Genomic DNA, 21,747 nt, shown 5'->3' on the forward strand with positions numbered 1-21,747 from the left:
TAACCCGCAGTGATGGGAATGGCCTGCACCTTTTTATTCACGTGACCACGTGATGACTCATATTATCAGTAGTGGGTCAGTGACCTTCAGGTTCGTGCCCAAGGGAACAACCCTCACTCGGGTATAAATACCTGGGACTTTCCACCGCTTGGTTTTAAACTGAAGATATTCTTGGATGAAAGCTGAAATCTTCAAAGACTTAAAGAAGTAGAGTTGCCTCTTTTTTTAAGCTCTACAGACCTTGCATTATTGTTTTTACGTTTAATTTTTTTTTCACTTCCTCACTTTATTCTTACCCCAGTAATATGAGAGCTATTTCAATCATTTTATTTTAAAACTAAAGCCCATAAGCATGCTTCGAACAAAACGATCATTATTCCTCCATCTGAGTATGTTTTATTCATGTATTTGTTTGGCACCCTTCATAGGTTATTGATCACTGTGGTCAGGACTCAGAAGTTCTGTAAAAATCCTGCTGTGAATCTGAAACAGTAACTATTAAACTCACATCTTCAAAACAAATTCACCACAAAGAACTGAAGTTAAACTGCTCTTTAGTTTCTCCTTTGTCTTTTCTTTAAGAAGAGTTTTCCTGTATACTGTGCCTGGATACATATTATTTATTTATGTAAAGACAAAAAAGGTGGTGGGGGGGGGCACCTGCAAAGATATTTTTTTGGATGGAAGATCTCTGGACTCCTTTAGATACAGTAGTGGAAAAAATGTTTTCTTACAGTTAGAGGGGACCTAAAATGTTCATTGCAAGTTTAGCATCTCCATATTTTTATTCTTGGACTCTAGTAGCACAAAATCTGATTTTTATCTGATAATAGGCTTTGTTTTACATGACTATATGAGGTATATCTGCTTTCTTTGTCAGCATAAAGAGTCAAGAGTTGAAAAAACTGAACCTGAGTGTTTAAGGTCGTCTGAGGTCTGATCTCTCCCCTGACGGGGACTCCTCGTACAGACTCTGAACTCATCATTTGAAACCTTGTCTGTTTTTAACACGAGCATTCAAAATTTTATGCTAATTTAAAACCTCACCACCAGATTAAACTCAAACAACCCAATGAGACAAAATTCCACATTCGGGATTTCAGGATCTCTGCGGCTCGTCTCCTCCACTGTAAAAATGGTTCCACTGAACTCAGATGGGTGTAAGCGCTCCTTAGGGAGACTGTAAACCCCATAACAGCATAAATTTTCAATGCATTTCCTCCATTTGCTTTAGATATAGATTAATATTTTAATATTTTCTGTCTACATTCATATTGCAGCCCTATATCTGAGGCTCCAAACCTGCACTACTTTGGCCTGGACTTGACACATTAGTGTGCAGGGCTGTCTCAGACATACTGTATGGGATCACGAAACAGTCGAGCAAGCACCATGTAGCAATGAGCTTTAGCTATGTGGGATGAAAAGAAACTGCACTGTGACTGAGGTCATAATCTGAGTGTTGCCGACTCGACATCCTTTCTTAAAGATTTTTATTCTTTTGGTGCAGATTCAACAGCTAACGTGGAATTCCTAAAGCATGCAGTTATATGTGCAGTACATGCAGCAGACAGAAAAATGTACCACATTTAAAGTTAACCTACATATGATCAAAAATAGTTGCCTCATTGCACCTATTGTTCTATTTAAACTCTTATAAACCACTTATTAATAATACATTCGATTTTTCAAAATGTTTTTTTCATGCTTGAGGCTAAAACATTTTTCCTTGTTTTGATCTGACTGCAGCTTCCTTGAGTTACAGTAAATAACAGCCTAAAATGTGTTATGAGGTTGCAATAAAAGTGATAAAAAAAAAACATTAAAGGTCTTAGTTCAGCCTTCAGTTTTCATGCTGTTGAATTTTAATAACGATTGCTCACAGTAATTTATATTCAGACGGAATTAATTTTTGCTTATTTATCATCAACTTTCTTGACAAGTGTATCACTTTTCGACCTTTCTGCTACACTGGTGCTATTAAAGAAGAAAGTGGCAGAGTGAGACAGTAAAAGTGGATGATAACCTTTATTTTTTTCCTGCTTCATAGGTTGTCCAATTGAAGGGCTCCCTCCCGAGACCCCCCGCTGACTCATAACAAGCACAACGTACTGGTCCGGGAGCTTCATGAGAGTGTGCTCATAACCATCACTCCACCTCTGTGTGTGGCACCATGCTGTGGACAGTGCTACTAGCGCTGCTGGTGCTTCTGCTGCTGCAGACTCAGCTGTCTGTGTGCTTAAGGGAATTGCGCTCTGGGGGTTCCAGTTCTTCTGTCTACTCCCCTCCATCATCTTCTTCCTCCTTTTACAATGCTACCCAGCAGCGGCTGCCCGGAGCTATTATCATTGGCGTGCGGAAAGGTGGCACCAGAGCCCTGCTCGAGATGCTCAATCTGCACCCAGATGTGGAAGTGGCAAAGGCTGAGGTGATAAACAAAACACTTTTCACTATCACCAGCTGTGGACAATAATTACTCAGTTTGCACTTAAGCACTTAAGTGTTGTTAGGTAGTTTCATCTTCTCTACTCTAACGTCAAACTGGGATAAAATGTTCCCATTCAGAAAAATGTCTGTTTTCTTCTTAAATATATGATGGACGTCAAAATCTATTTTTATACGTGTCAAAAATTCATTTGTAGTTTTTGTTGAAACCCTTATGTGAAATCTCACATCAACATTTTTTTTCTTTTCACTTGTATATCCTTTAAAAAAAATCTGCTTTTATTGAATTGTACAAATTTCATCAGTGTGCCTCAAAACCACCTGATGGTATTCAAAGAATAGCAAGGTCAACCTCGAGAAGCTCGCAGGATTTTGTATTTAGAGTGGCAAAACTCCAGGCCAAGAACCAGACATTGGTTGGCCATGAAAAATCTGAAAACTCCAAGCAAAGAAAATAACATAGTACTTGAAAATTAGTTGAAAATTCAGTAAGTAATAATGATTGTAACTGTGGATAGACCTTCTGTGTCTGAAAATATGTATTAACAGACTCAGCTCTAACAATATAGAGCTGCACTGAAGCAAAAAATTCAATCTCAAGGTAATGGAGCTAACAAAATGCCCCAGGTGCAAATATATACTGTAGAAGTGTAAAACTCTGCACTCGGAAAGTTGGAGATGCAACTCAGGCAAGACCAAGAGGGCACAGAGGCGGTCTAATTATCAAATGCGTGAGGATTTTCTGAAAGTTTAGTTCAGGCCAAACACGTACTGCATCTTCTTCAGTGCAGTAAAGAAACCAGAGCAAAGAGAGTTGAGTTTCTGTGTAGTTTGTCATGTACATTTGTAAGTATGATGAATGGTGACGGGCCTGTCCTGAAAAGCTGCACTGAGAGAAATCCTAATCAGGATAGTTTAAAATGAGGACTATGAAGTTAGAAAGCTGGTGCCAAAGAATAGATTGGTTTAGACAAGATTGGGACTAAATGAAGAAAAAAGCTGAAAGTGTTTTAGATGGTAAAAAGGTTTAGAAACTATTAGATGTCCCTAAAATTTCCTTTAAGTTTCAAAACAAACTAAAATTTCAAAACAACAGTGTCAACAAGTGGTATAAAAATGAATGAAGACCTGCTTCCCCCCCCCGCCCCCCCCCCCCCCCCCCCCCATCTACATCACTAAATACCTTCTGCATCCTCTGACAGGTGCATTATTTCAATGTGGAGGACCACTACCGCAGAGGTCTGGCCTGGTACCGAGCCCAGATGCCCTTCACAGTCCCAGGTCAACTGACAGTGGAAAAGACCCCAGGTTACTTCGCAGCTCCTCAGGTTCCTGCACGAGTTTCGGACATGAACCCTGCTGTCCGCTTGCTACTCATTGTCCGGGACCCAGCTGAGAGGCTGATCTCTGACTACACCCAGGTTCTGCACAACCGCCTAACACGACACAAGCCCTACAAGCCCCTAGAGGAGCTCCTACTCCACAAGGGCCATATTGATCCTGGATACAAGGCACTGCAGAGGAGCCTCTATCACCAGCACCTTGCCCGCTGGTTGGAGGTCTTCCCCAGGGAGCAGATCCACGTGGTGGACGGAGATGCGCTTATTCGGGATCCCTTCCCTGAGCTGAGGAAGGCAGAGAGGTTTCTGGACCTGCCGCCCAGGATCAACCCAAGCAATTTCTACTACAACACCACCAAGGGCTTCTACTGCCTCCTGTCGTCTGGACACGACAAGTGCCTGGACGAGTCTAAAGGCAGGCCACATGCTCCACTCAGTACCCAAGCCTTGAAGAAGCTTTGTCGGTACTTCAGAAAGCCAAACAAGTTATTCTTTGAAATGGTGGGGAGGTCATTTGCCTGGTGCTGATCCACTGAGCAGAGCAACAGTGACGATGAAACGCCTCCTGAACAGTGCCGACACATTCAGGGACGCAGAGGGAGAGATAAAACGGTGTTTTTCTAGCTAGATGAGTGGGAACATTTAAAAAAAAATCTCTTTTTGTTGATACCTACTCAGGTATGAATGTGGCCAACATGTGCAGCACATGTGAAGAAAACAAACTGCTGATGTTGAACCCGTAGCCAACATAAACCTTTACCAACACCATGTTGGTGCCTCCAGGGAAAACCTCACTTGCTGAAGCTACAACAGCCGTGCCATACACAAGTCTGAAACTGAAAGTACAACTAACTCCCTGTTAGTTCTCGTGTGTGGGTCGTTAAAAGAATATGTGACGACTTTGATGTGATGTAGAAATAGATGAATGGTCAAAAGATGGTTGCGTTATTGTTGCACTATGAACTCCAGTTGCATAAAAAGTCAATCAAGGTTCAATGCAAACGATTTTAAAGAGAAAACAAGTCTTTGCTTTGATTTTTCTGAACAACTGTAAAACTTTTTGTGTTAGCAAAACATTTTAATTTTTTCCTCATGGCTATTTTGGGCTATTTTACTGAATAGATGCTCACGAGTTCTTTTGGAAGAGGCTCACTGAAAACCTGTTTTTGCTTTTTTTTTACGCTCAAGGCCAGCATAGTGCTATTGCTAGTTTGTGTTATTTTTTAAGATGTCCTTCTAATAAATGTCTTCAGTGGTAAAGTCTGTTCCCTGAACTCCAGCTACGAGGTTTAAAGGGATTTAAAATGTCAAACATAAAGACACGGTGATATAGGCTCACTGACAGGCCTCTCTGGAAACACCTCTCCCTCGAAGTGGATGAAGATGTTCCCTGTCAGTGTCTATTGAACATGTTCTTTACATCAAAGATCAAAGCAAGCGTACGTCTCTTTTCATTATTAAGTTATTCCTGTGTAGGTGTTACCTTCAGTTTCACAACCACACCGCAACGAACGACACCTGTAGGTCACCAGAAGGGCTGTTCAGTTCCTGACAGTATTCAAATGGTTTTCTTACCTTAATCCAGTTCATCTGGAAGGGCTTAAAAAGGCTGACAAGTCATAGCATCAGTACATAAAATAAAAGCCTTGTGATTAAAGGATATCCAGGGTGCTTTTAACCCAGACATGTCTTTAGTTTGATGTTAGTTTGATACACTTTCAAAGTACATTCCACAAGGCAGAGTTAAATATAATTTAATTTAATTAAGTTAAATTGTTCAATAATTTAGAAGTAAAAGGTATAAATCTGTAAGTGTTTCATTGGATAACAACTAATAACAACTGTGTAGTAGCTGCACAGCATTTCAGATCAAAGCAGTATTCCATTGTACCTGTCTCTACAGTTCCAGTTTACACAAAAGCTCCTCCTAGAGCTAATTACTGGCCTTCAAGGTAGCTATTTGTACCCTCAAAAGCAGGTACTGAAAGGTTTACTAATAATGAAGATGGCAGAAAAAAGACAGAAAAGCAAAGAAGTAGACTGGAGGCTGTGGTTTCTTAGAGCCCTGACTGTGGATCAATCGCAGCTCCCATAAATGGAAGATCTCTCTGGTACCCCCTGGAGAGAGGATGACAAACAGAGAAAGAAGAAGGAAGGATGGGACACAGAAACAAGTACAAAGATAGTAGGGAAGGTAGGTACATTATAGATAAACGGGCAGTGTTTGGGGTGTCGGCCAGCATCAGAATATCCTAATTTTGAGTGCCAAAAAGATACACGTATGTTTGCAATATTAGTTATGTGAGTCGCTGATCATAATTTGGCAGTAATATGCTTCTCTAAGAGGGTTAGTGTGATACAGATAAATTCCCTGTGTAAAGGGTACCTTAGAGGTCAGCGTTTTGGTGAGCTTACCTTATCTTTTGAGAGTGTAAAGGTGACAAGGGTCTCTTCAGATATTTTATCAGGACAATAGGATATGCTATATATATCCAGTATAGCATATCCTAACAACTGGGCACATGCAGATTTAATACCTCATTTAAATTAAATATGATCATTATTCTGCTATTAAATATTTATTTATATTTATATTTATTTTTTATTTAAATATTTTATTAAATAGTTTCTAGAAAGGGACTGTGTGAATATTTTAGGACTCATTGTGTTTGGCTGACTGCACTGTACACTCCTGGGTATACTGAAGATATCCTTTCTCCACTGTGAGCTGAGACAGCCCCTCTGCTAACTGTACCAGATGAATGGTTGTGTGTGCTTAACCTCCTAAGACCCAAACTCTTTCATGGCATGCATTTTTAAATTCTCTTTGCTATTTGGGCTGTTTGGGACCTGATGAATATAAAAACAAAGAATTTCCAGGTTTTTTTTATACCTGATTTTATCTCTGACAAAAATAAGATTGACATACGAGGACATTTGTTTTACATTTCAATCAAACATTTGCAGTATAATGTCCTCGTAAGTGGTTATCAGGCCCTTGTAGAGTAAAATTTCATATTTTGGTCAAGACAGCCCAAAATGTGATGTCCACATATGTGGACGCCAGGTCCTAGGAGGTTAATCAAATGAATAATACAGTCAAAACATGGAAAAAGCTAATTCAGATAAACTAGTCACCACATGAAAAAAATGACTTCTTAGCTGTTGTTTTACACCATAAACGGCTGCTTTCTGTAGCTCAACACATTGTGAGTGACACTGAACGCATTCTTCTGAACTAAAACATGAGCTGAAACAGGCTACTATTTATTTCAAAACACCAAGAAAAAATTCCAAGAGGAGTTTAAAGCATCTTATTTAGTGCCTGGTTAATTTACACTGTAGCTTAGTGTAGCTTTAAATCAACCATCCCTGCATTTCCTTTTTTTTTCCAGTATTGTGTCTCTCTCTTCCCTTGATACTGCACCTTCTGCACACAATCACATAACAACACATACTGTGACAATCTTTTTACTTGAAAATATCTTGAGGAGCTGCTTTTTGTTTCCCCACTGATACTAACAGTCTAGTCCGTATTTTACTTTCTTCAAGGAAAAAGTAATGTGGAATCCTTCACGCTTTGTTAGAATGCGTGAAGTTGTTTGTTTTTTTTACATTAAATAACTTCAGGAATTTACAGGTTTGAAAACTATAGAAACAAGTTGAAAAAGAATTTCTGAATTCTTACCATGTAAGCTGTCCCCGTTTTGTGTGGTGCATTTCAGGCAGTGCAGAATATAATGGGAGGTGAAGGCTGACCTCTGGCTGTCACACTCCCACCATCCTCGGGAGAAAACTGTAAAGAAGGAGACAAAGGGAGATGTAAGAATAAACAAATGATTCTTACTCTTTGAAGATGTGAGGCAGCGCTGGCTTTCATGTGTTCCCACAGAGGCCCACATTCATGTGGACAATACATCTGATGTCACTCTCAATCACAGAAATCTTTACTTCATGTGCTGGAGTTCCTGAGTTTGCAGCTGCTTCATAACCAACTTTTTTTTTTACCTGAAAGTCTGAACATCAGGTTTATTTTAGAGGATTTGATGGACAAGGTGAAGGAGTAATCTGCCATCATATTTGATGGTAATCAAAGAGTTCCTTTGCCGATATTTTACAATAATGCTGCTCCTTGTGGCCACATGATTAGCTGTAAGGATGAAACTTTTCATTAGTCCACCACTTTTCTCCTGGTAAGGCCATAGCAATGGGTCAGCAATGGGTATGACCAAATCTAGACCCAGAGGCTGAGCTTCTGGGTATCTCTAAAATAAGAAAGTGTGCGACATTTCAAGTCACAGCTGTCTTCAGTTTTGCAAAAAAATATATACTTTGTCCTCTGAAATATAATCAGTTCTTGTTCTGATTATAATGTTAGATAAAGGCACCTTTGATAGCATATTTGCAGTGCTGGAACCTTTCATGACACTGAGAATTTAGAGTAAACTGTGGCTCACTGTGCACATGAAAGTGATGCATTTCACACCCGCGCACATGGTGTGATCCTCCTTGCTATCAGTCACACCCTTTGATGTGTACAAATATGGCAAATTCAAATGTAATTCATTACTTGTTGTGCACTTGCAGTACTTAAGACTGACACAAAATCTCTAGGTACAACAGTGTGCCTCTGCACCATTTGGGAACTACAACTTCACACAATAAGAAGAATAATTGTGTGAAGTTGCTACAAAGCTACAAATGCACTGCAAAAAACAAAACAAAACAAAGCAAAAAAAAAAAAACACAATAAAAAACATTTTTCTCAGGTTTCATGGGCTTTCTGATCATTCTCACCTAATAAAGATATTAGTGTTAAATTAATCCACCCATGAGCTCAATCACTCAATATGTGACTAATGATACCAGGTCTTAGAGACGGTTGATTATCACTGGCTTGTTTCGTCCAGAACATTTTGTTTCCACTTCAGGAAAGTAGTGACATTACTTAGAAAGAAGACTTTTATTTACATTTATTTACAGACTTTTCATGCCTGTCCTTGCTGGGAAAAAGTGTTACAAAATGTGTCAAAAATGTTAAGTTTAATTTGTTATTATTCAGCTCAGTTCAGAGCCAACAATAATACAGAGAAATTATTAAAAGACAACAAACATTATACCAAAAAATAAAACACTGTGAAGGCGAGGTTAGAGGAAGAAGCTTGAACAATGATGAAATCAGACAGCAATGAGCATCAGGCCAAAAGAAGAACAAATTTGCACTTTTATATGCGATATGAAATAAACAAATAAAATAGGATCCAAAAGATTCAGAAGGATATTTGTTCATTGGAGACCTTTTCAAAAATGCAGGGATAATGTGGATGTAGATTTTAATGATCTAGGTATCACGCTCTGAAAAAAGTGAAAATGGAAGTCGATAGAATGTTGTGGAAAATATAAAGAAATTCTGGAAATTCATAACTGTACCTAAATACAGCACCACAGGACATTACGACCCCTCTTGTGCTCGAGGTGCTGATCTGCCTTTCTCTCCGTCTCCCTGCTACAACTCCACGTGGGCGCGTATGGGCAGAAATACCTGCTTACCTCCTCCCAGGAGTAGGTGTGGCCACCTGAACTCCAGCTGTCTCTCATCACTATCAGCTGCAGTATTTAAACCCGGCTCTCCTTGTCGTTCACTCCCAGTTTGTTGTACTATGTTGTTGGTAGTATCACTTGGGCTCCCATTTCCAGTCTTACTTACCTTTGCTTGTAGCTTAGATTTATTCCTGGAGGGCCAGCTGATTGCTTGGGGAGAAGGCTGGCTCTAAGCCCATCTACAAGAACTATTGGTGAATAGTGGGAAAAGTTGGAGAGTGGAGCCTGGGGAGATATTTAGCATTGAACCTAAGAGTCAAGTTTTATGGAGATTTGGACTTTTGTGTTGAGCTCCAGGCTAATTAACCTGGGAGTGGAGCAGAGTCTGATTTGAAGGTCTGGCTGAACTACTTTGGGGATCTCGCTTCTCGAGTGATTTGATTCTTTTACGTCTAAATAAATAATCTGAGTGTGGATCCTTGCAGATTTATCCTGTGGAAGAGATTGAGCCAGACCCCCGAGAGTTTGTTTTGCATCATTCTCACTTGTTCTGTTTGCAATTTCCTCATTAAAATCTGTAACCTTTTCAGAGCATCTGCCTTCAATCTTTTGGTTAAAAGAAAGGGTAACGCATGTATTTTGAGAAGCATCCACTGCCTGACACTGTTTTGAAAGATGTTTTGTTCCACTTTCATTTGGACCTGATAATGGGCAAAAAAAATAATGAAACGCCGTGACTCAGTTTAGGTTTGTCGTGTAAAGAGAAAAGAAAAAGTGTCTCGGTGTATTCGAGAACTGTCCGCAAAGGTCAGCCCTGTTAGCAATGTAATAAGATCCTGTGAGCCACCACACATCCGAAGCAACGCGTTTCATCATTTCAGAGTCATTACACCTCTGAGTCAGACATAAGTAAACAAAAGTTCAGAAGTATCTGTGATTTTATTTTTTTTATAAACTGGCCTTCTGTTCCTGTCACCCAGAGAGGTGATTGATCTTCTGCCGTCTCATCACTCGTCTCTTCCATGTAATTTGCAGTTCAAAAGATATTATCTGACGCTTCAGCCTGTGGGAACTGCAAAAATAATGAGATGAGCACGACAATGAGGTGTTGTGGTGATACAAAACATAAAAACTAGCTTGTCATAAGGGATTATAGAAAAATAAAAAAGCACTGCAAAAAAATGAGGTTTTTAATGACTGGGTAAATACTTAGCTTTCTCTGTTTATTTGGAAACATAAGGCTAGAATACACATTAAAAAAATGGACAATAGGCATTACTTCTGAGTGTAATGCATATTGTTTATTTTGTACATTATGGTACCTATTATTGTCAAAAAGAAGAATAAAGTAGCATAAAATCATATGATTGTGCAGTTAGATCCACCCCTTGATCTTCATGTCTGGCATAAACACACCAGGATGACATCAAGACAGCGATAACTCAAGGCTTCCCATTGAGACCTAAGCTGGGTTAAGTTCATCTAAGTATATGGAAACAGCTATCCTTAAGCAGCCCTATGAAAAACGACGGGGTTATGGTCACAGTCATCAGTCAGAATGGCTGAGTATTTCCAGTTTGCCAGTCCAACTCTCACCAAGAAACAGAGTGTTGAAGGATTTCAATAAACTGGTAGTGTATTTGTCATGGTTTGTGCAGGGAGGCGTTCCCAGGTATTGACATGAACCCCACATGCAGCGAGGAACATGCGAAAAATGCATAACTCAAGCTCAATCAGGTCCCAAACCTCCAGACTCATGAGTAACACCTCAGACCAAGTTTTTTTTTCTTTTCACTACTTCTAAGCACTGTACATCTTGTTCTCTATTGTGTGCCTTTTTCTTATTTCGGAATATATTTCTCCTATTTTGCATGTATCCCTCTTAATTGTTGAGCACCCATAATTTTGTTGTAGATGTACAATGACAACAAAGGGCTATTCAGTTCTATTCTATTCTGTATTCTTAGATAGAGGTTTGCCCTCAGATTGTCACAAAATATAGGCTTGATCAGGAATCAGAGTAGTGACTGAGAACTCAACTAATACTCTAGTATGGGAGAAAGAAAAATGGCAAATAATTAGACAGTGGTTGGGAAAATTAGGGAAAGGTAAGATGGTTTATGGTGGACAGAGGACTTGGAACAGAAGTCTGAGGACATCTAGTGGATGAATCGGGTATGACAGGAAGCAGGAGCGAGGCGGATCAGAGTAACTGATGGGTTTGTAAGCAAAAGACCAAAAAGATGCCATAGTTGACCTTGTGTCACAAACAAATATTAGATATTTTCTTTTTATATTCTCTAGGAAAGTTTTTGCTCTCATGAGAGGTGTGTGCTCTCCCCAGCTGAGCTGAAAACTGCCAATCACTGTATGAGGTTTACTTAACAACTGGATCCTTTTTAAAACTCTCACTTCTTCTGTAATTAATGCATGACTACATTTTTATTTTTATTCAGAAATTCCACTTTAATAGAACTAAACTAAACTAGTTAGAACTAAGATGCAGAGTAATTTGAAATAAATAAATAGGAGATATCACCAAAGACAACTTATACAGAACTTGCATTTACAAATTTGCAAGTAACTGCAAACTTTGTAGACAGCTGATCACATCATGAGCCAAACGGAGACCATTACAGTTAAATGATATAAGGAAGCGGGATGTTATCTAATATAGTATTGTTCTTGAGAATAAATAGTTCATTTACAATTATATTCTACATCAGCCTGATTTGTTTATGTGTGCTCACTTAAATAACCTTATATCTTTTATTGTAGAGACAAAAAGAGAGTAATCAAAATATTTACAAATATGATAATATCCAGTTTTGATTGCTGAAGCAGTAGTGTGAAAGTAGTGTGTGGGTGTATAACAACTAGCATCTATGATGTGAATCTCCAGTTCTACCATGTATTCAAGGGGCTATTGGATTGAGATGTGATGACTTTGTGTACATTAAATCATTAAATTGTCATGATGAAGAAACCGGTACGAGATGATCGGAGCTTTGTGAGATGGTTCATTAACCTGTTGGAAGGAGCCATATGAAGATGGGCATGCTGCGATCTTAAAGAACGTGGTCGGCATCAATACTCATGGCGTAGCGTTTACATGATGCTTGCAGAAGCATTATTCTGATCATCAGACCAGGCAACATTTTTCCATTCTTCTATTGTCCACTTTGTCAGTGGGACAAAGAAAACTGCCACTTTTCTCGGTTTTTTTTAACCATTTCCTGTAAAGCCTAGAGATGGTTGTGCAGGAAAATTCTAGCAGATCAGAAATTTCTTAAATATTGAAATAAGCCAGCAGCACGGTGGCACGGTGGTTAGCACCGTTGCCGCACAGCAAGAAGGTCCTGAGTTCAATTCCATCATCAGGCCGGGGTCTTTCTGTGTGGAGTTTGCATGTTCTCCCCGTGTTTGCGTGGGTTCCCTCCGGGTACTCCGGCTTCCTCCCGCTGTCCAAAGACATGCAGCTTGTGGGGATAGGTTAATTGATTAATCCAAATTGCCACTAGGTGTGAATGTGTGAATGAATGTGAGTGCGACTGGTTGTCTGTCCCTGTGTGTTGGCCCTGTGACAGACTGGCGACCTGTCCAGAGCGTACCCCGCCTCTCGCCCTATGACAGCTGGGATAGGCTCCAGCTCCCCCCGCGACCCTGAAAAGGAAAAGCGGAAGCGAATGAATGGAATGAATGAATGAAATAAGCCAATCTGGAACCAGCAACAACGTTCAAAGTTGAATTAGCTTTCTTCTCCATTCTGATGATCAGTTGAGCAGGTTATCTTCTCCATGTCTGTATGCTTAAATGCATCAAGTTGCTGATGTGTGATTATATATTTGAGATAACAAACAGTGGAACAGGGGTTCCTATCAAAGTGGGCAGTGATTGCATCACTATTAAATGCAATCACTGCCCACTTTTTTTTAAATGGAACTTAAGGCAGGTTTAAATATCTGATCACATGTCGTAAAACCCTCTATCTTAGTGATGCATAACAATCATGCAATTAAAACAACTGTCAGTAAATTTTACAAGAATGTTAAGAGAACTGATGGTATATAAATTGAAATAGACGATTTGTAGTTTTTAGAAAACTTTCCCATGTTTTCCGTTCGGGGTATTTTCAGTGTGGAGATATATTTAGCTGTAGGATAAATTATTATTAATGTCAATGTAAAAAAGAACAGGCTTATTTAGTGTACGGAGTAACTGGCAATAGTAGGGGATAACCCTCCTGACATAAAAGCCTGAACCAGTGTTAAGACCACTTGAAATTTCTAACTTGAATAAGATCTCAGAAACGTAAGCTACTTTATAGTTTAGTTTTGATTGGATTTTATATTAACATTAATTTTCTGAAATTATTTTTATGCAGAAAGCTTTTATCTGGTACTGCTGTTTTGAGTCATAAGAGCACAGTCTTGTTTTTAACCATTCTGGAGTTTCCAAAATACGACTATAAGTCAATGTGAAAGCATATTTGGAGTTATGCTCATGATTTGCAGCGTCACACGTAATGTTCCAGTCTCTATAAATGAGTTTATGTTTCAAACCAAGTCAGAGATAACATGCCAATGGTGTTTATTCAAAGATAAAATAGGCAAAGTCATTTCCCTGAATACAGCTTAAAAAAGAAAAAGAAAAAAAGGCTCCAAAATCTGAACGTTAAAAATGAAATGGACTTTTAGAAGGGGAATATAAATATATTTTTAGTATGCCTATATATTTTGGTAGTGTAGACAAATGTTTTCAGCGCTGATTACTTATCCTCTACTTATTTTCCCAAAGTATCAGAGTACTGAATGTACCCAGTGGTGATATGTAGCTGACAAATGGCAGGACTTGTGTTCCACAGTGAGGCAACAAGTTTACAATCAGTGTTTCCCAATTAGCTGAGGATTACACTGTTAATACGTAGTTTCAAGTTTAACACATTTTTTCAACTGCTGTAAACATTAAGACAAAACACTGTAGCAGGCGGTTACAACACGTTATTTCATTTTGATGTAAGAAAAAAAAAAAAGTAACTTTTAATACATCACTATTCTTGTGCAGTTCAATTTTTTTTTTTTACAGTAAGTCAAAAGGAAAAGAAGCACCATTTTACTATTTAGCTGTTATCCAATTTACTTTCAAAAAAGAAATTCTCCTTAAAAATGTGTCATAGTAAATATCATAACTTCAGAGAAAATAACCACAAAACAAGATCTTTTATATAAAAAACAGTTTAACAATTTGTTTTTTCAGTATAAAACATTACACAGAGCCAGGCCAATCAAACAAATTCACTGCCACCATTTCAAATAATCATTAACTCCCCAGTCAAACGCTCTACATTAACATACAAAGGGTTTACTGTCTTTAAGGGGTTTTCTGTACTTTTTATCTAGTTATTGGTAAATATAACAAACACAAAGGCTAACAATCACTCTTCGTTTGCTATAATATTAATAATAAAAAAGAACAAAGGTGAACTCCTGGTCCGTTCAAAGCCCAAGCCCCCAAATTTCTGGTCAACATGGCATCTATGCAGTCTTCTGCTGGCCCTTCTTCCCAATGAGGGATTTGTGAATGTGGGGAATGACACCTGAAAGCAAAAGGAAATGTACATGAGATTTACATATATAATCTGTAAATAGAATACAATCTGTACACAGATGGTTTATATAAAATATCGATTAATCAGTCCAGAAAACTGCCAGCTCACCTCCTCCAGCAATGGTTGCCTTGATAAGGGAGTCCAACTCCTCGTCACCACGAATGGCCAGCTGCAAGTGGCGAGGAGTGATACGCTTCACTTTCAAGTCTTTGGAGGCGTTACCCGCCAACTCTAGTACCTGGAAAAAACAAAGAAACAAGGATTCATATCAACAAAAAAATTAGCTACAGTGAAAACAACCAAAGCTGACATTAAGTAACACTGTTAATCAAAACAAAGTTTAAAATGGAGGGAATGGGAAGTCTTACTTCAGCGGTGAGGTACTCAAGGATGGCAGCACTGTAAACAGCTGCTGTGGCTCCTACACGACCGTGGCTGGTTGTGCGAGTCTTCAAGTGCCTGTGGATACGACCCACTGGGAACTGTCAGGAAACAGAAGTAAGATAGTGGTCCAATTTTCTTTTTCAAAAGCAAACGTCCTGTGGCGTTTAACACCTGCAGCAAAGCCACAAACTGCACCACGACAAATGATTGACATTTACCTGCAGACCAGCTCTCTGGGAGCGCGACACCGCTTTCGCCTTGGCTTTGCCACTGTCTTTTCCTGCTTTGCCACCAGCCTGCATTGAGTGATTAAACGGAAAAGAAGAAGATGAAATCAGAAAGTGGAAGCAAATGTGAAACGAATACGCCTGACTTGTATTAAATGAAAAATAAAAGACTTAAAGTGACATAGCAAAATCGAATCTGAATAAATTAGAGAGTCACCGCTGAGCTCTCCGTGTTATTGTTCTAGTAGTTTACGTTACGCCCGGTTCAACAGTTGTCGCTTTCCCGCCAATCAAAAATAAAACAGAAATGAAAAGTAGCAACGTTAACCGGCCCCGGAAACAGCAAGTATACACCCTAAAGATAAAATAACCGATTTAATAGAGACAATAACGACTCCGTTCCTTAAAAAATACGAGAACCTGTCAGCAGGTTGCTGGCAGTGACCCCGCGACAAACAAAACAGACGCGCCGCCTTAAGACCGTCAGCGGTCAAGTTTTCATTCAGAGATTTTGACAAAGAAAGTTGGACTTACAAAGTCACTTGGACTCAAATAAAACACAAAGTAGTCTTTACTAATTTGCATCACCTGCAGACTTATTTTAAAGGAATTATTCAGCAGCTAACAGTTAACCAGCCGTTAAGCCAACGAACTAGCTAAAGTTAGCTTGCAGTTACTGCTAAAGCACCATCCACAGGCTACACCGACTCAAAGAGCAGTTTAATCTCTTAAATGAGCGACCCACCTCCAAAAATTTGCAAATATACCCAAAACAACTCGGAACAAACACTCAAAGCTTAAAAGCAGTCTACGTTTAGCCGAAAATCCACACGAATCGAACTTCTTACGGTAACGATAATGCTAATGGTTTAGCTGTCAGTTAGCTTCTTAGCAAGCTTGTTAACCACACACATTCTGCGCGGATTTCCCCAGTTCAAATTCAAAGCAGGACTTTCTACAACTGCACAGTTATTCAAGCTAAAAAAACGGCAATATATCCTATAACACGTTGAGCATTACCCCGAGTTCACATACCATTTTTCCCGACGCGTTATTTTATTGTAGCGCTGAGTAGATTCCAAACAGTTTCGGCTCCCGAAAGCAAAGAAACAATAAACCTTTTCGCAAATCGTTTGCATGCAACCCCTCGTGGGAGCCGAGAGAGCCAATAGGAGAGTGCGTTGTTACTTCGAATCTCAGTCTAAACCAATAGCCTTGCCCTTTGCAGAAATTCCACCCATCCCCCACCCTAAGCTCATCGTGCCTGTCTTTGCGCACGAAACCACGAAGTAGGCGGGACTGTGTGTTTGTGTGTAGTGTCCTTCCAGGGACATCCATCCTAAAACCGTACAAAATACATAACAAAGCGGGCTATAGCTCGGATTAATTCAGTGAAATCCATGAAATTCAGTGCAAGGACACGAATAACGTCTTCAAACGTGTATATTATTCTACTGGCGTCATACATGAATTAGTTATGGCTGTAAAATGATCTCTAAATGACATGTACTCCACTGAACATATGCTACAAATAATCAATAAGCAGTTATGGATTGCAAATACAGTATCTCCTCGAATGTCATCTGGAAAGCCGTTACGTTGTCTTGACAGGCAGGAGAAATAGCGAATGAAAACTTGGGCTCTTCGTCTGATGTTTTAACTGACAGGCACAACAGCCAACCGGAGCTCAGCAGTCAGCGTCCGGTTGCCTCCGTGAGCTCGGTAACAAGGGGGGTGGGGGTCAAAGATACGCAGAGAAAACGGGCTGCTGGTGGCGAAGATGGCGGATGGGGATAGTGGTAGTGAGCGCGGTGGCAGCAGCGGTGGCGGAGGGGGTGGAGGCGGCGGGTTTCAGCATTACCAGCGGGAACCGGAGACCCAGGAACTGGCGTCGAAGCGGCTGGACATTCAGAATAAACGTTTCTATCTTGACGTAAAGCAGAACGCCAAAGGCCGGTTCATCAAAATCGCCGAGGTCGGAGCTGGCGGCTCCAAAAGTCGGCTGACCCTCTCTATGTCAGTTGCGGCGGAGTTCCGTGACTACCTGGGGGATTTCATAGAGCACTACGCCCAACTTGGGCCTAGTACTCCGGAGCAGATTGCTCAGTCCTCCGGTGGGGATGACACCGGGCCTAGACGGGCCTTGAAGAGCGAGTTCCTGGTGCGTGAGAACCGAAAATACTACCTCGACCTAAAGGAGAACCAGCGGGGTCGGTTTCTCCGGATCCGACAGACCGTCAATAGAGGCCCTGGTTTCGGAGTCGGAGTGGGTGGCATTCCCGGTGCTGGCCTGCAGGCTGGACAAACCATCGCACTCCCGGCCCAAGGCTTAATAGAGTTCCGTGACGCCTTGGCCAAGTTGATAGACGACTACGGGGGAGATGAGGAAGAGCTTGCCGGTGGCGGAGGGGCCGGGGGCTACAGCGAGCTTCCGGAGGGCACCTCAATCATGGTGGACTCCAAGCGGTTCTTCTTTGACGTTGGATCCAACAAGTATGGAGTTTTCTTGCGGGTGAGCGAAGTAAAGCCCAGTTACAGAAACTCTATAACAATCCCCTTCAAGGCGTGGAGCAAGTTCGGGGGAGCGTTCAGCCGCTACGCCGAGGAAATGAAAGAGATCCAGGAGAGGCACCGGGATAAGATGTACGAGAGGAGAGCCGGAGAGGAGTCGGAGGGAGACGATGTGGACGACGATTGATGCAGAGAGGAGTGGTGGCTATTTGTGATGGAGCTGACAACATGATGCAAAGCCTGGATATAAACGGAGAGAGAGGAACGACTATTCTGTGCATGATGAAATGAATCCGGAGTTAAATAATTAAAAAAAAAGTATATTTGACTGAGAAATTACTGTCTATATAAGAGAATAATGTTATAAAGTTTAGGTGGATGTTATAGCTAATTGAGTGCAGACTGCAGTAGTCAGCTCCTGTATGAGATTTCCCCTTTGATTTAAAAAATATATATGAATATATATATAAATATAAATATATTGATTGTCCATATGACCTCACATGTAGCCCAGCAAATTAAGTTTGGCAGAGACACAGCAGTAGATTACCGGTACCACTTTCTAGTTGACATCAAATGGTAAGAGCTCACCTGGCGCTGACCTGTAGTCTGTGTGATGATAATAAGGAAGTGTGAAACATGTGACATACCCAAACCAGCAGGTGCAGTGTGCCAGTGAGCCAGAGCACCTGCACCGTTCACCATGGCTGTGTGTGTTTCTTGTCTAAAGTGACCTGTAATGAACAGCTTGCCCAGACAGACCCACAACGCTCAGAGCCACAGTTTCAGCTACATGGGAGTGGGGTGGCACCCTTGGCATCGCCGGACATCCTCTCAGCCCAGTGAGGTTCCCTGTAAGGTGATCTGTTACAAGCACACGACTCATTTGGATTCTACAGACAATCCAAATGAGTTCAAATGACCTCCCACCCTTCTTCTCTCCTTGTTTTGCACCCTTCCACTTTCCCTCCTGGGCATTCCTCAGGTGCTGACTTCTTGCTCCGATAGCTGAATTGCGGTGTGGCCTGCTCACACGTGGCTCGTTGTGTCTCAGGGCTGGCAAGTCCCATCTGTATTTTGGGGTATATATCTATATATATCAGCACTACCTGTGCCTGTGCATCATCCTCAAGAGGTTCTGGGTGCAGATCTGGTCAGCCAGTTGCTGCAGCTGAGCCATCTGTGGCAACTGATGATGTCTCCTAAGATGCATGGCCACGTCTGACCCCTGTGACCTTCTTCTCAAAGGGGGACGCAGTGAGCTCAGGCCTGTAGCACTGGTCACGAATTTAAAAAAAGCTTAATATTGCCGGGCTTGAGCTACAGTCTCAAGGGTATTGATCTTGTTGACTCACTTAGGGTTCACCATTTGGATCCTCTAATCTTGAACTCAGACCATTAATGACTGAAGTATTATTCAGTCTGATTGTAACATAAATTAGGTGCTTTTGGAAAACTAAAACCCATAATGGGGTGCTGTACCTAAAGGAACATAAAGAAAAATATATATACTGGAAGAGATTTACTTACTAAAAAAGATCAAGTATAGATAGAATTATTTTTCAAAAGAGATATATTAAAATATGTCTTAGAAATACGAGACATTTAATAGATAATGCTGCCTAAAGTGGCTTATTTAAAACACTAAACTTGGATGCAAATGTCCAGGGTGATATTTCATACCTGCTTTTTTCCTAACATGTCTTTTTTTTTTTTCCTTAGAGGAAATTAAAGAGAGTACAACAAATTGATAACAGAGTATGTTATAGCAATTTATAGAAACAACTTCACTGAAGTAGTTTGTCAGCAAACACTCAGCACTCCAGTTCACTTTACAGAGCATCGAGTTGTCCCCTCGTTTCAGTCCACACCTTTTAACCCATGTTTTGTCATGAATTGGCTTTCCATCAGTTGCCAAATGGCGCAAACATAAACACCTGAAGTCATCGACATTTCGTCTTTAGTGCTCCTTTTTAAAATATGATCATTTTTGCATGCCTGCTCTTACGCGGAGCTGCCTTGTGTTCTTTTCTTTTGCATATTCTGATTGCTGTATAATGGTATTTATCCATATTTTTTGAGAGCGGTTTAAAGTTTTATTTCTGCATTGCAATAGACAAAAGAAAGTTTACTTCACAGCCTAATTAAAAAAAAAGCCACAACTTTCCCACATATTCTGGGAAATGTCACTCTCATTGTCCCATTTCCTTTGGTGTGCAAAACCTCTCGTTGAATTTTACTTTACCCACTTCAACACAGCAGAGAAATGCCATATGAAAAAAATAAACACCTGGGAGCAATAGTTTTTTTTTTCTTTTCTATTGATATGAGTATACTATATATGATATTACACATGCGATTGAACTACATCCTTCTTCCTGTACTGTGTTACGTGAAATGGCAGCTGTTTCAGTCATGTGTGTTCTGCTGTATTCTACCAAGTTCCTTTCAACGAGAAATAAAAAAAAAAAAGATTTTTTGCTCAGGAGAGGTGTGGTGTTTTTTTTTGTTTGTTTGTTTTATTTCCCAAAACAAAAGACAGACAGCAAATAATATACTTGCTACCTAAACCCATAAAGTCTCAGCAATATAATCAAAAATGCTTTCATTACTATGCAGACGTCAATAATATGTCCTTGTAATGCTGGGTGTGATTGAACAGGAGTCTAAAACTTGATATTCAGTTTAATATAATAAGAAAACTATCAAATATTCAGATTTTTAAGAAGCTGCAAGGAGAGAATTTACTTAGAAATACCTTTATTAATCTGATACAGTTACCTGCTGTAGCTTCAAGATGATTTAAAAAATTTTCATTTAAAATTTGTGGAGTTACATGATATGACGTGGTATGACACATCAGTCCTTGAAGCCCTTTATCAGCAGTAGAAGAAGTATTCTATTATTTAATTTACGTACCGGTATATAGGTATGACTGCAGCTTATTCTCTTGTAACAAGTCAAGGCTGAGTCTGTTTTGTGCACAGTCCAGTTTAGTACAATGGTTTCTAGCCCTTCGTCATGAGTGGTGAGGATGGGACAATAAAACATAATCTGTATTTAAGACGTCTATTATAAAAATGAAATAAATTTTACACTAAAGTATCAACTGCAGTGATAATGCATTTGATAGAAAATTTGACAGAAAACATCCAGTTCCCTGTGTGAAAATGCCTTGTTGTTGTCGGAGGAGAACGGCCAGACTGTTTCAAGGTGATAGAACGGCAACAGCAACTCAAATAATCAACTGTTGATAAACCGAGGTATCTAGACAAGCATATATAAATGCGCAATATGCTGAACATTGAAACTGCTACAGAACAGTAAACTGAACCTATTTTGCAAACGTGCTCACTACAATTGGACAATAGAAGCTTAAAAAAATGTTGCCTGCTCTTATGAGTCTTGATTTCTGCTGCCACATTCGGGTGGGAGGGTCAGAATTGGCTGCAAACAACATAAAACCATGGATCCATCATGCCTTATATATTAATTTGGGCCCCTTAGCATCAGCTGATCGTGGTTTAACAACATATCTGAGCATTATTGCTGACAATTTCCATCTCATTATGACTACAGCATATTCATCTTCAGATGTCTTATTCCAGCAGGATAGCACACCATGTCACCATGTCAGCGATGTGCGGTCATCAAAAAAAAACAAAACTGTGTGGTGCTGTCATGTAAAGCT

At 40.1% G+C, this 21,747-nt stretch overlaps 3 protein-coding genes across 5 annotated transcripts in view; 2 read left to right on the forward strand and 1 right to left on the reverse strand.

The window, feature by feature from the left end:
- hs3st1l2 (heparan sulfate (glucosamine) 3-O-sulfotransferase 1-like 2) overlaps nt 1–5,045 on the forward strand; it is a 29,153-nt gene extending 24,108 nt beyond the window's left edge. For both annotated transcript variants that reach the window (XM_026187499.2, XM_026187500.2), the window contains exons 2-3: nt 2,051–2,428; nt 3,648–5,045. In XM_026187499.2, coding sequence (XP_026043284.2) covers nt 2,174–2,428; nt 3,648–4,313 — 921 coding nt within the window. In that variant the 5' untranslated portion in view covers nt 2,051–2,173 and the 3' untranslated portion in view covers nt 4,314–5,045. The remainder of the gene's footprint in view (nt 1–2,050; nt 2,429–3,647) is intronic.
- A 9,499-nt stretch (nt 5,046–14,544) lies between these two features.
- h2az2a (H2A.Z variant histone 2a) lies at nt 14,545–16,861 on the reverse strand. Of its 2 annotated transcripts, XM_026187590.2 has the most exons (5): nt 16,581–16,861; nt 15,537–15,614; nt 15,303–15,416; nt 15,043–15,172; nt 14,545–14,922 (listed from the first exon to the last, which is right to left on the reverse strand). In XM_026187590.2, exons 1-5 carry the CDS (start codon nt 16,581–16,583, stop codon nt 14,861–14,863), a joined length of 387 nt encoding a protein of 128 aa, XP_026043375.1. In that variant the 5' UTR covers nt 16,584–16,861; the 3' UTR covers nt 14,545–14,860. The 2 variants fall into 2 exon arrangements, with proteins under 2 accessions (XP_026043375.1, XP_080165574.1); XM_080309448.1 differs by lacking the exon at nt 16,581–16,861 and having other exon boundaries at nt 15,537–15,620.
- Nucleotides 16,862–17,024: 163 nt separating this feature from the next.
- On the forward strand, nt 17,025–18,392 carry LOC113033613 (transcriptional regulator protein Pur-beta). The gene has a single exon (XM_080309447.1). It carries the CDS (start codon nt 17,326–17,328, stop codon nt 18,241–18,243), a length of 918 nt encoding a protein of 305 aa, XP_080165573.1. The 5' UTR covers nt 17,025–17,325; the 3' UTR covers nt 18,244–18,392.
- The last annotated feature ends 3,355 nt before the right edge of the window (nt 18,393–21,747 follow it).

This window comes from Astatotilapia calliptera, chromosome 12 (assembly GCF_964374335.1).
Source record: "Astatotilapia calliptera chromosome 12, fAstCal68.1, whole genome shotgun sequence".
NCBI lineage: Eukaryota > Metazoa > Chordata > Actinopteri > Cichliformes > Cichlidae > Astatotilapia > Astatotilapia calliptera.